At 31.9% G+C, this 16,240-nt stretch overlaps 2 protein-coding genes across 3 annotated transcripts in view; both read right to left on the reverse strand.

The window, feature by feature from the left end:
- The window catches only part of LOC122268220 (pancreatic lipase-related protein 2-like), a 32,243-nt gene extending 30,878 nt beyond the window's left edge, over positions 1-1,365 (reverse strand). The window contains exon 1 of the mRNA XM_043052975.2: positions 1,236-1,365. Coding sequence (XP_042908909.1) covers positions 1,236-1,257 — 22 coding nt within the window. The 5' untranslated portion in view covers positions 1,258-1,365. The remainder of the gene's footprint in view (positions 1-1,235) is intronic.
- A 2,672-nt stretch (positions 1,366-4,037) lies between these two features.
- LOC107440430 (pancreatic lipase-related protein 2) overlaps positions 4,038-16,240 on the reverse strand; it is a 46,936-nt gene continuing 34,733 nt past the window's right edge. The window contains exons 6-8 of one of the 2 annotated variants that reach the window (XM_071182112.1): positions 15,132-15,246; positions 12,569-12,748; positions 4,038-4,260 (exon numbers count right to left, since the gene is read on the reverse strand). In XM_071182112.1, the coding sequence (XP_071038213.1) occupies positions 4,182-4,260; positions 12,569-12,748; positions 15,132-15,246 (374 nt within the window). In that variant the 3' untranslated portion in view covers positions 4,038-4,181. Of the gene's footprint in view, positions 4,261-12,568; positions 12,749-15,127; positions 15,247-16,240 lie in introns of those variants that run through there. The other variant, XM_071182113.1, reaches the window with a different exon arrangement.

The following is a 16,240-nucleotide window of genomic DNA, read 5'->3' on the forward strand; positions in this document are numbered from 1 at the left end:
GTTTTGAATTCTTGATGCGACTGATCTGCTCTTGCTGTACAGTCATCTGATTAGTCGGCGTTAAAATTACCGCGATAAAATTGCTTGCGATTATATTACTGCGTTATATATGAACTAACTACCATAATATTAATATCTAATTTGGAATGCGTTCAGAAATGTACTAAAATAGCGTCGATGTAATGTACAGAGCAAGACAATCGTCATTGAAATTTCGAATTAAATTTTTACTGTTTAAGAAACATTGTCAATTTTTTTCTCTGTAGCACAGGGCCCCTGAACGTGGCGGGGCCCCAAGGCAGTTGCCTACAGTGCCTAATGGATAAAACGGCCCTGCTTGTCATGTATATAAATGAGATAGCATAATTGAAAACAAGTAATTAAAATGAGCACAGGAAATATTTACATAGGTCGAAATTATTTACAGCTATGTTCAAAAGTAACAATATGATAATTTCACATTTTTATATATATACTTAATTTTTTTAAAAATTTTGATGGTGAAAATTATTGCAAATTAAGTTTATGAATGCAAAGAATATACAGAAAACATGCATCTTACTACCACTTTAAATATAAAAATAAAATTTTACGCGAAATACGTTAAAGTTGTTATGTATGACTTGCCCCTCCGGACATCTAATTAAAACTTAAATGGTTTTACTAATAGTGTTTCCTTTTTTCAGTTTCGCATATACCATGGACTATTTGCAACTAGTTTTATGTGATTTTTGACAGCAGTTATTTAGTCACTAAGTGCCAGATGTGGTTTTACTCACCTATCTGCCTTTGCCTAACTCTTCCTTACTTGATTTTCAAAATTGTATTCATTAATAATGTGAACTACTTAAAGATGAATACAACAAAACACCTTTTTTAGCCTGATATAATTATTTTTTTCTTGAACATTTTATTTTTAATTCTAGTCAACAGATTTGTATCTTTTGGAATGTATTTATTCCAGTATCTGATAAAAGGTTAACAATTTTTTTATCACTATTTTTGAAACCAAATGACTTTTTCTATCACAATCCACGGCATTCTTTAAATACTTTTTTCAACTATAATTTTACGAGCATAAAGAAACGTTTTTTTGTCTTTTATTTTAAAATCAGTAATAATTTATAAATGCATCTACGCTAGACATTACGAATATTATAATCGTTGACATACATTTAAGGCAATTAGCAATTCATAAATAAATTTAATTGAAAAAAATAATAATTCAAACTTACCCGTGAATAAAATAGACAACATCCTGAAAACTGAAATTCTGATTAAATAACTGATTGAACACGTTGGCAGCGATTGATAAAATAAGTTTTTAATCAAGAAAAAATATCTTTTTTATTTCATCAAACGCAACAGGTGTTCCACTGTAGGTGATAGGCTATTTCCCAGGGTCTCTCATAATATGATCTTTACTTCAAAAGATTTAATTTTAGTAAACAATGTGTAGAAGGATTACCAATTTATAATCAACAGATTTTTATTGTGATATCATAAAATTAATGATGATAAAATTAATTCTACTAAGCACACTTGAAATAAAACTATGACTGTGATATGATAAGTTATATACAAAATGTCAATTATACCTGGGAACTCCTTTTTTGTACACTCCTTCTGATTTTGATTTGATATTGAACTGAAATGGCGGTTTGTCATAGAATTTTTTTTCAGTTGTAGCAAGAATTATATTTTAAAATAAAGTCTGGGTTAATTAAATTCAATGTGATTCTTTAATTAACGATTAAAATTCATTGCAAAATGTGACAAAATTTGTTATGACAACTAGACCGGCAGAAATATAATTGATTCATATTTACTTTTGCAATAAAAAAAAACTTATTTACCAACTTTTAGTGGTTTTGAGAATGATTTTCCAAATACAAGTGTTGGTGAAAAATCAGAGTTCAATAATTTTTACTTACCAAAGTTTATCAAAATAATGTAAACACCTTAGATTTATTAGGAATCCTTTACTAACATGGCGTAGGACAGCCTTTGTCACGCACAGCTTGGAATCGTCTGGGAATCACATCATACAAGTTCTGAATAATGTTCAGTGGAATAATTTACCATTCTTCATGGAGTTATGTGAGAGATGTCGATGAAGGATATCGATTGAGGATTGAATGCTCTAAAATAGACCATAACAGTTCTAGTATACTGAGTTCGGGGGAATGTGCGGGCAAAGATAGATGTTTCACTTCCTCACATCATGTGTTCATCAAAACATGATTGGACAAACCGTCTTGAGAAATTCCATATCCTGCAGGAATCAAGGAACGTTTGCATTGTAGGATGGACCTTGTCAGTGGAAACTTCTCTATACTTTTCCCGTTGGCCTTTCCTTTCAGGGTTGCAATTGAGCCAGAAGAAGACCCCAACACAGCTGTTCATATCATGACAAGGATCCACCTTCATGCCTGACAGTAGGAAGGAGACAATCAAGATCATACGCTTAGGAAGATATCTTTGTAACGTATACCCTTGAGCCGCGATGTCTCAGGGGATAGAGAGTTCGCCTTCAAATGAGGTTGACCGGGTTCGAATCCCAGTCGATACAAATTCCGCATCCGGATTGCACCGACCATAGTGCTGACGTGAAATATCCTCAGAGGTAGACAGATCATGGATTACAGTCCCCTTGCCGTCAGGCTAACCGTTGGAGGTTCTCGTGGTCCTCCTCTCCATCTAACGCAAATACGGGTTAGCTCCATCAAAAAGTCCTCGACGAAGGCAAATTTCTCCCAATACTCTATCCAGGAGTTCCCTTGTCTTCTGGACTGGGTTCAAAAGTACAAGGCTATGGAGTTGAACATTGGTAGTCGTAAACTCATAAAATTCGGTCGGCTGTTCGATGACTGTTATAAAAAAATGAAATAAAATAAAACATGTACCCTTCGTGTTGTGGTGAAAAGTGATTCATCTGACCCATACAACTATTTTCTACTCATCAATTGACCAAAAAAAAGTATTGTAGCAATGGCACAACTATACAAAAATTATCATGTGACCTCTCTCTCTCTCTCTTATTTATTTCGGCTACTTTTAATTGACATCGAGTAGTGCGGTAACTTATAAAATAAAGAATCAAAGATCTCGTGATGGAAAAATAAACTTTCTTCATCAACGGATAAATAATTACTATTTAAAACAAAAATTGCGAAAAAAAAATCACAAAAAACAACTTAAATTTGCAATGACTCTCAATCAATTAGGAATTTCTAGAAAAAAAAGTTTTGTAAGAGCTTTTTTTAAAAAAACATGATACAAAATGGTCATATCAGCACGTCAAATTTTAACCCGGAAGTTACGGACAGTTGATCGACCAACATCCAGCATGGTTTTTTACTAAAATTTTAACAGTTTAATTCTCGAACTAATAATCGAATCGTAATTTTCTCTATTCTAACTCCTTGAACATTTTCTAAACACCTTCGTAGAAGTTTTATAGATTTTGAGGAGCAAAGAAAATTTTCATAGCATTCCAGGGTTGCCGACTACTACGGTTTTTGAAAAATATCTTATAGAGTGGTAATCAATTAAAATCTAAAGCTATCAGAAAACTTCATAATTTTGTCAGCATTTTAAAAATTTTGCCACAAGAAATCAAGTTATCATTGTAAGCTGGTTGAAAATACATTGAGTATAAAAGAATTTCACCGGGAAAATAAGGAAATATCATTATCGCTATAGACAGTATCGTTATACACAGGTTTTATTACATTGGATGCCATTTTTCATTTCACCTTAAAAAATAATTTCAAGATGAATAGGCATGGACGTTCAAACCCTAGTACCTTGCTCCTGCAATAATAATGAGTATTTTAAACGATTTAGTACCTACATTAGATCAAAGAACAATTTAAAGTGCAAAGGGTTAATCCATGTTGTAGTGTAGTTACTTTAATGTTGAATGTAATTTTATAACTTAACTGATTGTAAAGGCATTGCAAAAATTTACTAAACAATTGTTCATTTTATTTCAACTTATCTAATTTGAAAAAGAGAAAAGAACATAGAAAGCGTTTTATTAAAAGTGCTCTTTATTTGAATTTAAGACATTGAACAACATGAAAGTAAACAAACAGTTAATAGTTCTTGGTTGGTAAAATGTTGTGCTTAAGGATCCATAATCTTTTTTCTATTCTTTTAATTTCGCAATATTTTCATCAGCAGCTGGCCTCCGTTTGTTTCAAAGTATGATATTGTTGATCGGTAAGAATGACGGGATCTGCACAACTCTTAAATCTGAAAAATAATTTCAACTTTTAAAACTATTTGCATAAACTTAAACGTTTACGTCATTTAAATTACTCTGAGCGATTTTACTTGGATTTAAAATTCCAATTTCTGCTCTGATTTTAGTTTGAGATTGATTTAAAAACTGATACAATAATTTTATCAAATTTTATCCGACTTCCTCCCAAATTTAAAATTTTGTAATGATGTACTTTCCGTTGCAAGTAGGTTTTTAATTTTTTTTAATTAAATGATCATTTTTAGACAAAAGAAAACTATCTCAAAACTCAATATATAACCTTTAAGATAGTTCTTTTTATCGCATATGGTTTGAATTGGGGGCTAATGGTAACATGGGCCTTAAAGTAGATCAATATTCCTGCTATTTACAACTCAAAAATTTTCTGTAAATGTTAACATAATGGTAAAACTATGTTATACTCATATGTTTGGTAACAAAACGAAACACTAAAATATTAAATAACAAATTTACACACAAGGTTTTCAAGGTTGATTCGTCGTTTTTAACAATAGAAGATATTGCCTGATTAAAAACAGCATTCGTTTCAAAAATATATAAATAGAAAATAACAGTTCTAGCACACAAAAACAGGCGCCCATTTTCAAGACTTGCTAAACATGAATGACAAGAAACAAAAGTGATTTTAAATATGAAACTAAAAGTTTACCAAATTGAAATATTTGAAAATAAAGGTGAGAAACAAAATTTAATAAAGCCACAATAGCCGAGAGAGAGAAAAAGTTGAAGAACAGAACAAGAAAAACCACAGTGGCAAATCAGGGTAAAATGCATTTCCACGCGCTACGGAGAGGTGGTGAGGAACTAATGTCGTTAACAAGGGAATCAGAATTCATATGAATAGAACAAGATTCCAGGGCACTCGACTGTTGTTTCCTATTTAAATATTTTTAAAGCGTTTTTAATCAGGTAACATCTTTTCACTTCAGTTTATTGGGAATATTTATTTAATTTACTAGTGAAAACTCACATTACGTATTTTAATAATTACATTTGGTTTGCTTTTTTTAATCAACCAAAAATGAGTTTAAACGAACTAATGACTTCTGGTAGGCACAGATGCGGGGCATTCTGGGAAAAAGAATCTCTTAGCGGTAGTCAATTTGTGGTAACACTGTCAGGCACTTCCTTTTATAAGATGCCACTTTAAAGTTTAAAGGCCTGGTAGGGTACAGGCCCTGTACCCTACCGGACCTGTGAAAGTAAAGTACCATGTACTAAAGGGTAAAAAGAACAGGATACAGGTGTCCGGTAGGTGGAAAAAAGAACGCAGGAAAAAAATTTGGGTGAGAAAGGGACTAGTGTGAACATGGAGCTAGAGTAGATCAATAGAATATTCCTGTTATTTATCACTCCAAAAAATACTTGTTTTTAATTAGTAACAATAAAAGAGATATTAATTTTAAGATGTCTCGACACTAGTCACATGATATAGGCAGAGATCCTTGATGTAGGAGGAGATGGGTCAGCTGTCCGTGTGATTGCTAGATAAGTAGTTCCAGAACTTTGTTCGAGGAAATTAAAATCATTGGAAATTGAAGCAGCTTGCTCAAAATTGGAATCATTGAAGCAGCTTGCTCAAAAACTTTAGTATGCTGGCTGCTGATGAAGACGAGGTTCGAGCGCTTTTGCTCGAGGAAATAATGTAAGAAAAAGTAAAGAATCAATTTTCTCAGAGTTTAAGTTTTTTGTTTGCAAAATGAGAGTAAAGTATCGGCACAGGTGCAACATTACGGATTACCCGTAGTATTTCATTTTTAAATATAAAGTAGCAGTGAATATTTCAAATTTCTTGTTAATTCTTGGATTTATAAATTTAATTAAACATGGTTTTGTTTACCACTAAATGCAAATAAATAAATCTTATATAAAAGGGAATGTTACAAAAACGCAGTTTACTAATTTAGACAGAAGCCTGACAAAATGTATAAACTTAGCTTCTTCGAGACGGGTGAGTCATATATGCATTCTCAGAGTGGCGATAATCAGGGTAAAAAAAGATAAAACTGGTAGCAAAACTCTTTTTATAGAAGTTTATTTGAAGGCGGTGTAATACAACTCCAATTCAAAATATTAGAATAATGATAAATAAAGCACATAGTGGTTTGAGATATGCATTTGTTTTGGTAAAAATGAATACCTGAGAATTTTGAAGTGTGTTATCACATTCTACATGTTTTGTAGATGAACATGACATAAATAAATTATTATGATATTGCAAAAGTTTTTACAATGAATTTTTTCTAAAAGTTCAAAAAATTAGAAAAATTTTCACAGTGGTTCAAAAAATTAGAATAACATGAACAAAAATAGCATAATTAATTTAAATGACATCTGCATGAATAGTTAATACTTAGTGGCATCTCCCTTAGTTTTAATAACGTCACGCAAACGATTTTACATACGAAGCGCTATTTTTTTGCAGTCATCTTTGCTGATAGTTGCCCAAACGGATTTCACGCTTTATGTGAGTTCATTTTTGTCCTTTGGAGCTAAATCCTGAAGGCGTTTTTTCATTAAACCCCATATATTCTCGATGTGGTTCAAATCGGGTGAATTGGCCGGCCAAGGAAGTAATTTGACTTTATTGTTAGTAAGCCAAGTAGTGGTGGCGTTTGACGTGTGGCAAGATGCAGAGTCTTGTTGGAAGATAAAGTCATCCTCAAATAGATCTTCCGATGTCGGAATCATAAAATGTTCAAGTACCTCCTTGTATACTTCAGAATTTACCCTTCCTTTCAAAATGCACAGCTTCTCTAAGCCCTCAGCACCCATACACCCCCAAATCATTACAGAAGTGCTAAACTTCACTGAGCGTTTCAAGCAATCTGTGGTAAAAGCTTCTTGCTTGCAACGCCAAACACGGACACCCTGATGACCGTGGGAAACGCAAAACATCGATTCATCGCTAAAAAGTACGTTATTCCAGTCCTGAATACCCCATTGCAATCTGTCTTTGCACCACCTCACTCTGGCTCGTTTTTGCTTGCGTGTAAGTAGCGGCTTTTTCTTGGGCACACGTGATTGAAAATCAAGTTCATGGAGTCGTCGTAGTGTGGTAGATGTTGAGGCATCCACTCCTTGTTCTCTCCACTTTCTACTTATGAATCTCAAACTCTTGAAGCGATTTTTAGTGACGACACGTTTCAGCATTCTGTCTTGTCTCAGTGTGGTTATTCGTTTACGACCACTATTTGAGAGATTATTTTTAAAACTTTGATTTGTAGAATAATCTTTTAAAATTTTGCTTACAGTTCCTTGAAAGCAATTCACTTTTTTGGCAATCATTTGTTGACTAATTCCCTCATTGCGTAGAGTCACAATCGCTGTCTTGGTAGTGCCCGGTATGTCTTTCGTTCGACCCATTTTAACTCCCAACTAACTAAATCTGATTTTCAAACGAGCTTTTATACGCGTACTAGCTCTACAGTGGCGCAACTTATGCAAATTTTATGATTAACGTTGACCAATCACACAATTTTACAGATATTCTAATATTTTGAATCGCCTCTGGAAATATTTTAATATTTTGAAAAGTTTAAATATTTTTTTATAAAATCTCTAATACTTCTTTAGGCGCGTGTGAACAATAATATCATACGTCAACTAATTGTGGACGGTTAATGATTTTTCCGTTCGCCACCGTTGTTTATTTTTAAAGACATCACGCATTTTATAAGGTAATACAATGCCTTTTTTGGTTATTCTAATATTTTGAATTGGAGTTGTAGTAGTTTGCTTTATTTAATTCATCACTACTTAGTTCGAATTAAAAATTGTAAAGTTACACTTTTAACACGCATGGATAGGTAATATTAGATTAATAAATTGTCTCCCATGTTAAGTTCTGGGAATTTTCTAAAAGTGGTAGAAAATTTGTTACAAATAAAAGTGGTCTTGAAATTTTAATTAATTATCAAAGAATATTAATTTTTAAATGATTGTCAAATATGTGGTACCAATAATTTATTAATGGCTAAAAGTGTATTGAGTTAGACAAACGTGATATAACATCAGAAATACAGTGACGATATCAGTACCAGGATACATGGATATGGAGGAAGATAATATGAGGGCACCAAGACAGAATAGTTAGAAACAGATTTAACTAATTGACTAGTTCACAATAGAGAATTTAAAATAAGTGTGAAGCTGAACTAAAAAGGATGCCTCCAGAAATTTTTTTATATATTTTAAGGACAGAAGGCAATTGCTCCAATGTATGCTCGATGCTCGACTAAGTATTTGCACAGATGTCCCTAGTCGTAAGTCTTCGATTAACGCTAATTTTTCCATTAACGACAGTAATGGCTTCACAAGGGACTTGTTTTGGGTCTCAGTAGATCTGATTTTGATGCTGTTACTGGATGAAAACATTTACTCACAGTGGTTTATTATGAACAGTTTTCGTCATAAACAGTAAACATGTGACTATAAATGTCCACATCCCGTTCACCTCTTGCCCCTAAAAACCATTTCTGCTCGTTCTTTTATTCTAGACGCATCCATCTTAGCACGACATTACATTCGTTTTAAATGCATTCATGTGAACTGGTTAATCTATTATACTCATATAATCATAATCAATTATAGCTGTTATATTTCTGAAGCTATCACGCGGATTCTCTTTTCAATTAGGCACTTTCCTTAAAAAAATCATAGGATGTCAAGAATGAAATTTGTCGTTAACTTATAAGTTTCTATTTCTACAAACATTTTATTTTAACGTTTTTTACTAGGAAGCAGACTGCGCAAACCAGTATTATAAATCCATGGCAGACGAGAGTAAAAAATTTCCTGAAAGGCTTTGTTTAACAACAATTATTAAATTGGTTTCGCGTTACAAAAGTATCCAAATTGAGGAAAAAGTAGTGATTAGGCCAGGTGAATATGGACGAATTCTAATTTCTGTAGTTTTGCCGCAGTCATTTCTGTGTGTAATCTTGCTTTGCAATACAATGAGATATGGGTCGATCTATTGACCAATTTAGGTTATTCTTTACATCATTTCGCACAGTTGGTTATAATTTATTTCTGTTACAATAGTTTGGAGTTGACCAATCTCAGCAGTGACTTTTAGTTCATCATTATTCGCTTAAATTTCTAGAGTATCACGGGGCTCATTTTACGTCACAGTCACCCGAACGAAATTTGATCAAACCAATTTGATACTGATTGCTATAGTGCATTGTTTCTCAACGGGGGCGATACCGCCCCCCGGGGGGCGGTAGGAGTATGCTGGGGGGCAGTGAACTTGTTTTGGGCAGTAGGGGGGCGTTGGGTATGTTTTGGGCGTTCGATGAGCATGTTTTGTCATTCAAATTTAATTTTGAAGCTCCCAAATAAAATTATTAAATTACTATTGATTTAATAAATAAAATTAATATACAACTAATGTTAAAAGAAAGATTAAATCAATATATTAAATTAAGATTATCCGATTCACCATTTGTACCAGCAATAAAACAAACTTATGTGATCTATATTCTCGAATTCGAACCAGCGTAAAGCATGAGTCAGTTTTTTTACCTTTGACTCATACGAGCCATTTGGCGAAAATTGAAATGCATGTGCTTTCAGTATGAATGTTTGGTTTGACCCATGTTTCTTATGAAGGTTTTCGTTAGCTTCCTTTTAGTCCTTCCCCCCAGTTTCAATTCAATTTCACAGTTTATTTGGCTAGGTTCGTGCGCTTTATTGTAAATTATTTATTAATTTTGAGAAATGGTTGATTTTCTTTCACCGTTTGTATTTTGCTGTCTCTAACGATGTCGATAAACAAAAAGAATTGTCGTCAATACAGTGTCACGTACTTGAAGTTCGGATTTGTTCTATCGCCGTTAAACTCTCAACCACGCAAGTGTTTACTTTGTTAGAAAGTTTTATCTAATGAGGCAATGAAACCTTCCCGTTTGCAGGAGCATTTGCAAAATATTCATCCTGACAAACCAAATAAAGATCTGTCATTTTCACGAGCATCAAGCACAAGTTTCTGATGGCACCTTCGGTCTCAGGCTTACTAGCAACCTCATCGCAAAAATGCGATGATAGTTTGATAGCCTCTTATAATATATCAAAATTATTAGCTAAATCTGCGAATCTTTCATATCATCGGCAAAGAGTTGATACTGCCGGCTGTCAAGGAAATTTTAGAAACAGTTTTGTACCATCCTGCTGCGTCCAATGTAATCAAAAATATACCAACGCAAAATATCAAAAATATATCAAAAATATATCAAAAATATACCAATAAGCAACGATGAAGTGTAGCGACGAAATAATGAGATGGATGAGTCATTGAAGTTTCTTTATGCTAACTTTTGAAATCCAACGTATTTTACCCTCAAGTTTATGAGTCAACCTCGCCAAGTAATGAGGCTTTACTGTTGGCGTACGTCCGGTTTGTTAAAGAAAGAAAAATTATTCAAGATATGCTTTTTGCAAGAAGCTTGATTGTAGAAACCCAATGTGAATCTATTTTCAATACTACCAAAGATTATTTTAAACAGAAAAATATTCCTCTTGCGAATATTATCTCTTGCCATTGATGAAACTCCTGCAATGGCTGCACCATATCGTGGGTTTATCGCCTTTTTGAAGAGGGATTCAAAGACAGCATTTAGTTAAAAAAATCTCAGTAGTCGTTTACATCAGTCATTGCAATATGTCAAGCTCTGCTGTGAACAAAATTCGCAGTAATGCTCTCAACGATTGATTATTCATAAGCTGTGTAAAAAAAATACAAACAATGAATTCAATCGTTTGCTACTACACACTGAGATTCGCTGGCTTTCCTTAGTCGCCTGTCTCAATAGGTTTTAGAATCTTTTCGACTTTGTACTTGAGTTCCTCGAAGTCAGAAATGTAGTTTCGAAAGACAAATTGCTAGAATTCAAGATAGAAGTTGACTATTATCGATTTATTTGCAAAATTTAATGGTGTTAATTTACAACTTCAAGGCCACAAGCTCAATTTGACCACATCAAAATTAGTTTTTTCTGCCTTTCTAAAAAAAATATTTTGTCGAAACAAAATTTTGATCGGAATAAGTTTTGCCAATTTCCAATCTTATCGGATCTTGAAAATAATAGTTAAATTTCCTCTGACGATACACAAGAATATTGCTAACACCTTGAGTCTTTACACATGGACTTTTCCGACCGTTATAAAGATGTTTTCTCCCTGGAAGTCCCTCAATGGGTAATGAATTTTGTGAATATTGAAACAGCAGAGGTTCAGATTCAGGAGAAATCGGCCGAACTTTCAAGTGATGAAACGAAACTTTGAAATGGTGATGTTCTCACAGAATTTTGTTTGGCTTCAAGGTAGCACCACTCGCCTGGGCTATGGACTATCATCAAAAAAGTTTAAATTGCCTTCCCTTCCTCCTACCTTGTCGAACAAAGATTCAGTGCTGTGACGGATGTAGTCACAAAATAAAAATAAAAAATAAAGAAATAAAAATAAAAAGAGGGTACTTGCGACTTCACCTCACTAAAAATATTGAACCGAATGTTAAGAAACTGGCTCTGAACCCTCAAGTAAATTCATTCCACTATCATAGTTACTTGATTGCTTCGTTGATAATAATTTCTAGAGTAAAAATGATTTTTGGGTGTTTTTTTCATTATCGAATTAAGAATAAATTACTCATTTTAATCATAGGCTTCTTTGTTGTAATTTTTTTCCAATACTGTATTTATTTTTATCATAACAAATAGACTGCGTTTACCTGACGGGAGAAAAATATCGAGTTAACGTGCACATAAATTTAAAAAAAAAACAAAAAAAAACAAAAAACAAGCAAATTTAGCTTCTGAAAAAATTGCTTAAAAATGTTGCTTCTTATAATTCAGCACCCCCTCCAACCCCTTTCTCAAAATAACTAGATTTTCGCAAAAGGGGTGGGGGCGTTGCAATTTTTTTTTACTCCCTAGGGGGGCGGTAACGTTAAAAAGGTTGAGAATCTATTATAGTATAACATTAAAGCCAAATACATCATTGATGTTTTACGTACTCTGCGATGCTGCAGTTTTATGTAAGAACTCATGTCTTATAATGGTACTAACTTTAAGCCATTAAATTTCAACAAATTTAATTTTTAAAAAAGTCAATATTTTTTATTGGTTATCTTTTTTTTTCTTTTTTAAAAAAACAAGCGAGATGCGTAATTTTCCTAATAAGCTGTAAAATTTAACATATTACAACCTTAACTACGAATTTCACTTCACCATTGTTTCAGAATATTTTAAGGAGTAAGAAATTGAAGTGACTCACATATATTTGTCATCCGAATCCTGTATGGTGACAGAGGCTATTCCAAAGGTTTCCTTTCCTTTCGTAAAGAAGCCATTGTATCTCAGGTACAGAGCCTGAACTGAATCCAACTGACCGACAATATCAGATATGGGCATTGCTTGAAATTTTCCACCGCCAGGGGAAAGCTTCTCATCCTTCCTAAAGTGTAATAAAAAAAATTTAAAAAAAATAAAAAAATTCAAAATAAAAAGTAATATTTTTAAAAACCACGTTTTAGTAGTGGAGAATAATAATTAAGAAAAAAATTGAAAAACGAAAAACGTGGGGCGCATGAAATACATAACAGTAATGTTATATTAGTGTGTGTATGTGTGCTCTTGAGAATATGTGTATGTATATCTGTAATTGTAATTGTATCTGAATGTGGATGTGGAATATGTTTGTGTATATGCATATGTATGTGGATGTATATGTGGCTGTGCATGTGTATGAGTAAGAAAATGTGTATATGTATGTGTATATGTACTGTTATGTATTTCATGCGCCCCACGTTTTTCGTTTTTCAATTTTTTTTTAATTATTATTCTCCACTACAAAAACGTGGTTTTTAAAAATATTATTTTTTATTTTGAATTTTTTTATTTTAAATTATAATTTTTTTAATTTTTATTTTATATTTTTTAAAAATTATTACTTTTCAATTATTATTCTTCACTACAAAAAACGTGGTTTTTAAAAATATATATTTTTATTTAGATTATTTTTCTTAGTCAAGAGTAGTCAAGACTACTACAAGACCACTACTAAAATAATAGAACTTTCATTTTAAATTAGGGATACAAAAATCTTTATAGAAAAACAATACCTTTACGACTTTCATTAGTTTTATGCTGATGACAACCAAAACAATCTGGAAATGAATGAGGAAAAACTGGATCCTACCACGTGATTTTTCAGCCAATAAAAATACTCCGACAATAAAAATCTTTTCACCTGACATGTAATACTAATTTGAAATAATGGAATCGACAACAAAAGACAATCTCGAAAATAATAATTTTTTTAAATTTCAATTTTTTTTTCTTTGTATGTCTTTTTTCTCTTCATTTTCATGCATTGTCATCCAATTCTGAACTGTGTGCCAAATTTGAAGTTTGTAGCTAGTCGGGAAGTTAGTTTAAAATCGATTACAAAATTCCACCCGGACAGACATACACGAAGGCAAGTTTTTATAAACGTGGTAATAAAATGGTCAGAAAGTAAAGAAGGCTTGTGCTATGCTGAATCTGCAGAACATGGTAGCAGAGTATTTGGCAGCAAGCAGATTTGTCTGAACCATTCACCCCACATTTTGTCCCGAACGCAGAGATGCCAACTGCTCCGGACACGCCAAAATAACTTTAATAAAGGTAAATAACTACAAATTAAAAATTGCTAATATTTGTCTAATTTTGCTTACTTTTTAACTGGTTTAACATGATTTACCATGATAAAGTGGTTTATATATAAGCCTATGAATTATTTAGAAACAGTGGTAGATAACAATCTACTAAATTGACTTTATTAAACAAAGAATCACAATTAATAAACTACTATTCGATAATATTTATTCGCTGTCCGGAGCAAGTTGGCATCTCTGCGAACGCACATGCGGATATTTTGAAACTACTTTTAAGACGAACGGCTTACGGATGCGCGAATCACATGCGAAAACGCTTCATAGGCCGAACACCAACATGTTTTTTCCCTCGTCAATTAGGTGTGATTTGCTACGATTTGTAAATAAATATCGGGGGCGTTACCTATGCTCATTTTTATAACATAATACATTATGTTTGATAGAAATTTTTTTTTTCTTCATAATAAATGCTAACAGTAAAATACATCTACTAGCACTATTTTTTATTTTTTAGAATAAGCAACCATCTTTTTAACTAAGTACTAGGCGCAAGTAGTAATCAGTTATTGAATATTATACTGCTTCAACATAAAAAAAAAATCTGAGTTAAAACAATCTCATAGTTATTCGCAATTTTTAAAAAAAATTAATTCGAAAATATTGCGGGTTTTTAAAAATTAGGAGAACACTTCTTCAGTAACTCTATGCAAATAATCTTTTATTCAGCAGCAAATGTTTGGGAAGATTTTACATGCCAAAACTGTCCGCACAATTTGAAAGATCATGCTTGAAGCTTTTTAGAAATGATGGCCTATGGGACCATGCTAAATTGACATCGACCAAAATAAATCTAGGAAGTTAGAAGGCGATTTCTTTTTTCTGTACTATTATAATTAAAAAAGGATTTTTACATAAATATTACAAACCTGTAGAATGATTTCAAAATTTCAGGTATTATAGCTAAATAGACGTTATTAAATTGCAATGTTCCTTTTGGTTCATACGAACTTAGCATCGATAAAAGTGACATCATATATAAGAGCTTCAAGCGTGATCTTTCTGATTATACCAACAGTTTTGCCTTACAAAATCATCCAAAACACTCGTTGCTGAAAGGTTCTTTTGATCAACCCCTGTACTTCCTCTTTCTTAATTTTGAAAACTATGAGGGTTTTAACTTACTCTGTTAGCGTCACGTTTTCTTTTTCTCCATTCTTCCCAACGAATGTCAAGATCATCGATCCATAAGACTTCTTGACAGTTGCGGGGAACTTCACTGTCAGTTTGGCAAGACCAGCTGTGAAAATTTAAATGATAATTTAAGTATGTGTTATGCTTACGATGAATAAAATTTCTTTAAAGAATAATGTGAAACGAGTTCCTAAAGTGATTTTTTTATGATAAAATTAAAAGCAATCGTCTTACTTACACCAAATTTTATCATAAAGCGTACCAGATTTTTTTTTTTTTTTTTTACTACTAAGTAAATTGTACCTCACGTAAATATACGTAGGTATAATTCATAGAGTTATAATATTTATTAAACATACACACACACACACACATATATACAGAGATACTGTATTATTAAATTATAATCTGTAAATATTTATAATCAGTAAAAACTAAAATTTCATCTGACTTGAGTTAAATAAAAAACTGAAATAAATATTTAATGGTCTTACATGTTTTTATAATAAGGTTAATAGAAAGTGAAATTAAAACTACGTATAATTATAAAGAGTATCAGTTACTTGTCCCATTTGTTTTCAAATAATTAACCCTAGGAAAATGATTTCATTTTTAGATAAATAATTTTAAAAAGTTCTCTTATAAAAAGTTTTAGCTTTTTTTTTTTTTTAAGCTAGAAAATAAAACTGTTTAAATTTGTTGATGTATCACTTGGTAAAAAAAGAAAAAAATTGTTTCTTTTAAATTTTTTTTAATATATTATATTATTATATTACCTGTATGTATTATATTACCTGTTTATTAATATATAAAGCATGCAACTATAGTTGAAAAATTGATCTTTTCAGACTATATTATTTAAATTTTTATTTGATTTAATATCATTAAAATATTACTTTTTTGAAAAAACCCACTTGAAGTTTTCAATAGCACCTACTATAAAAATTATATGAATATTTGAGTTTCTTTTACTTTACTAATATTAAAAACTTAATCATATAAATCATGCAACTCTATTTGACAAATTTATGCTGCACAATAAATTATATAAAAATAAATGTGAAACAATAAGTTTTAGTAAAAAAAAAAATTTTTTTTTT

Source organism: Parasteatoda tepidariorum, chromosome 6 (genome assembly GCF_043381705.1).
Source record: "Parasteatoda tepidariorum isolate YZ-2023 chromosome 6, CAS_Ptep_4.0, whole genome shotgun sequence".
NCBI lineage: Eukaryota > Metazoa > Arthropoda > Arachnida > Araneae > Theridiidae > Parasteatoda > Parasteatoda tepidariorum.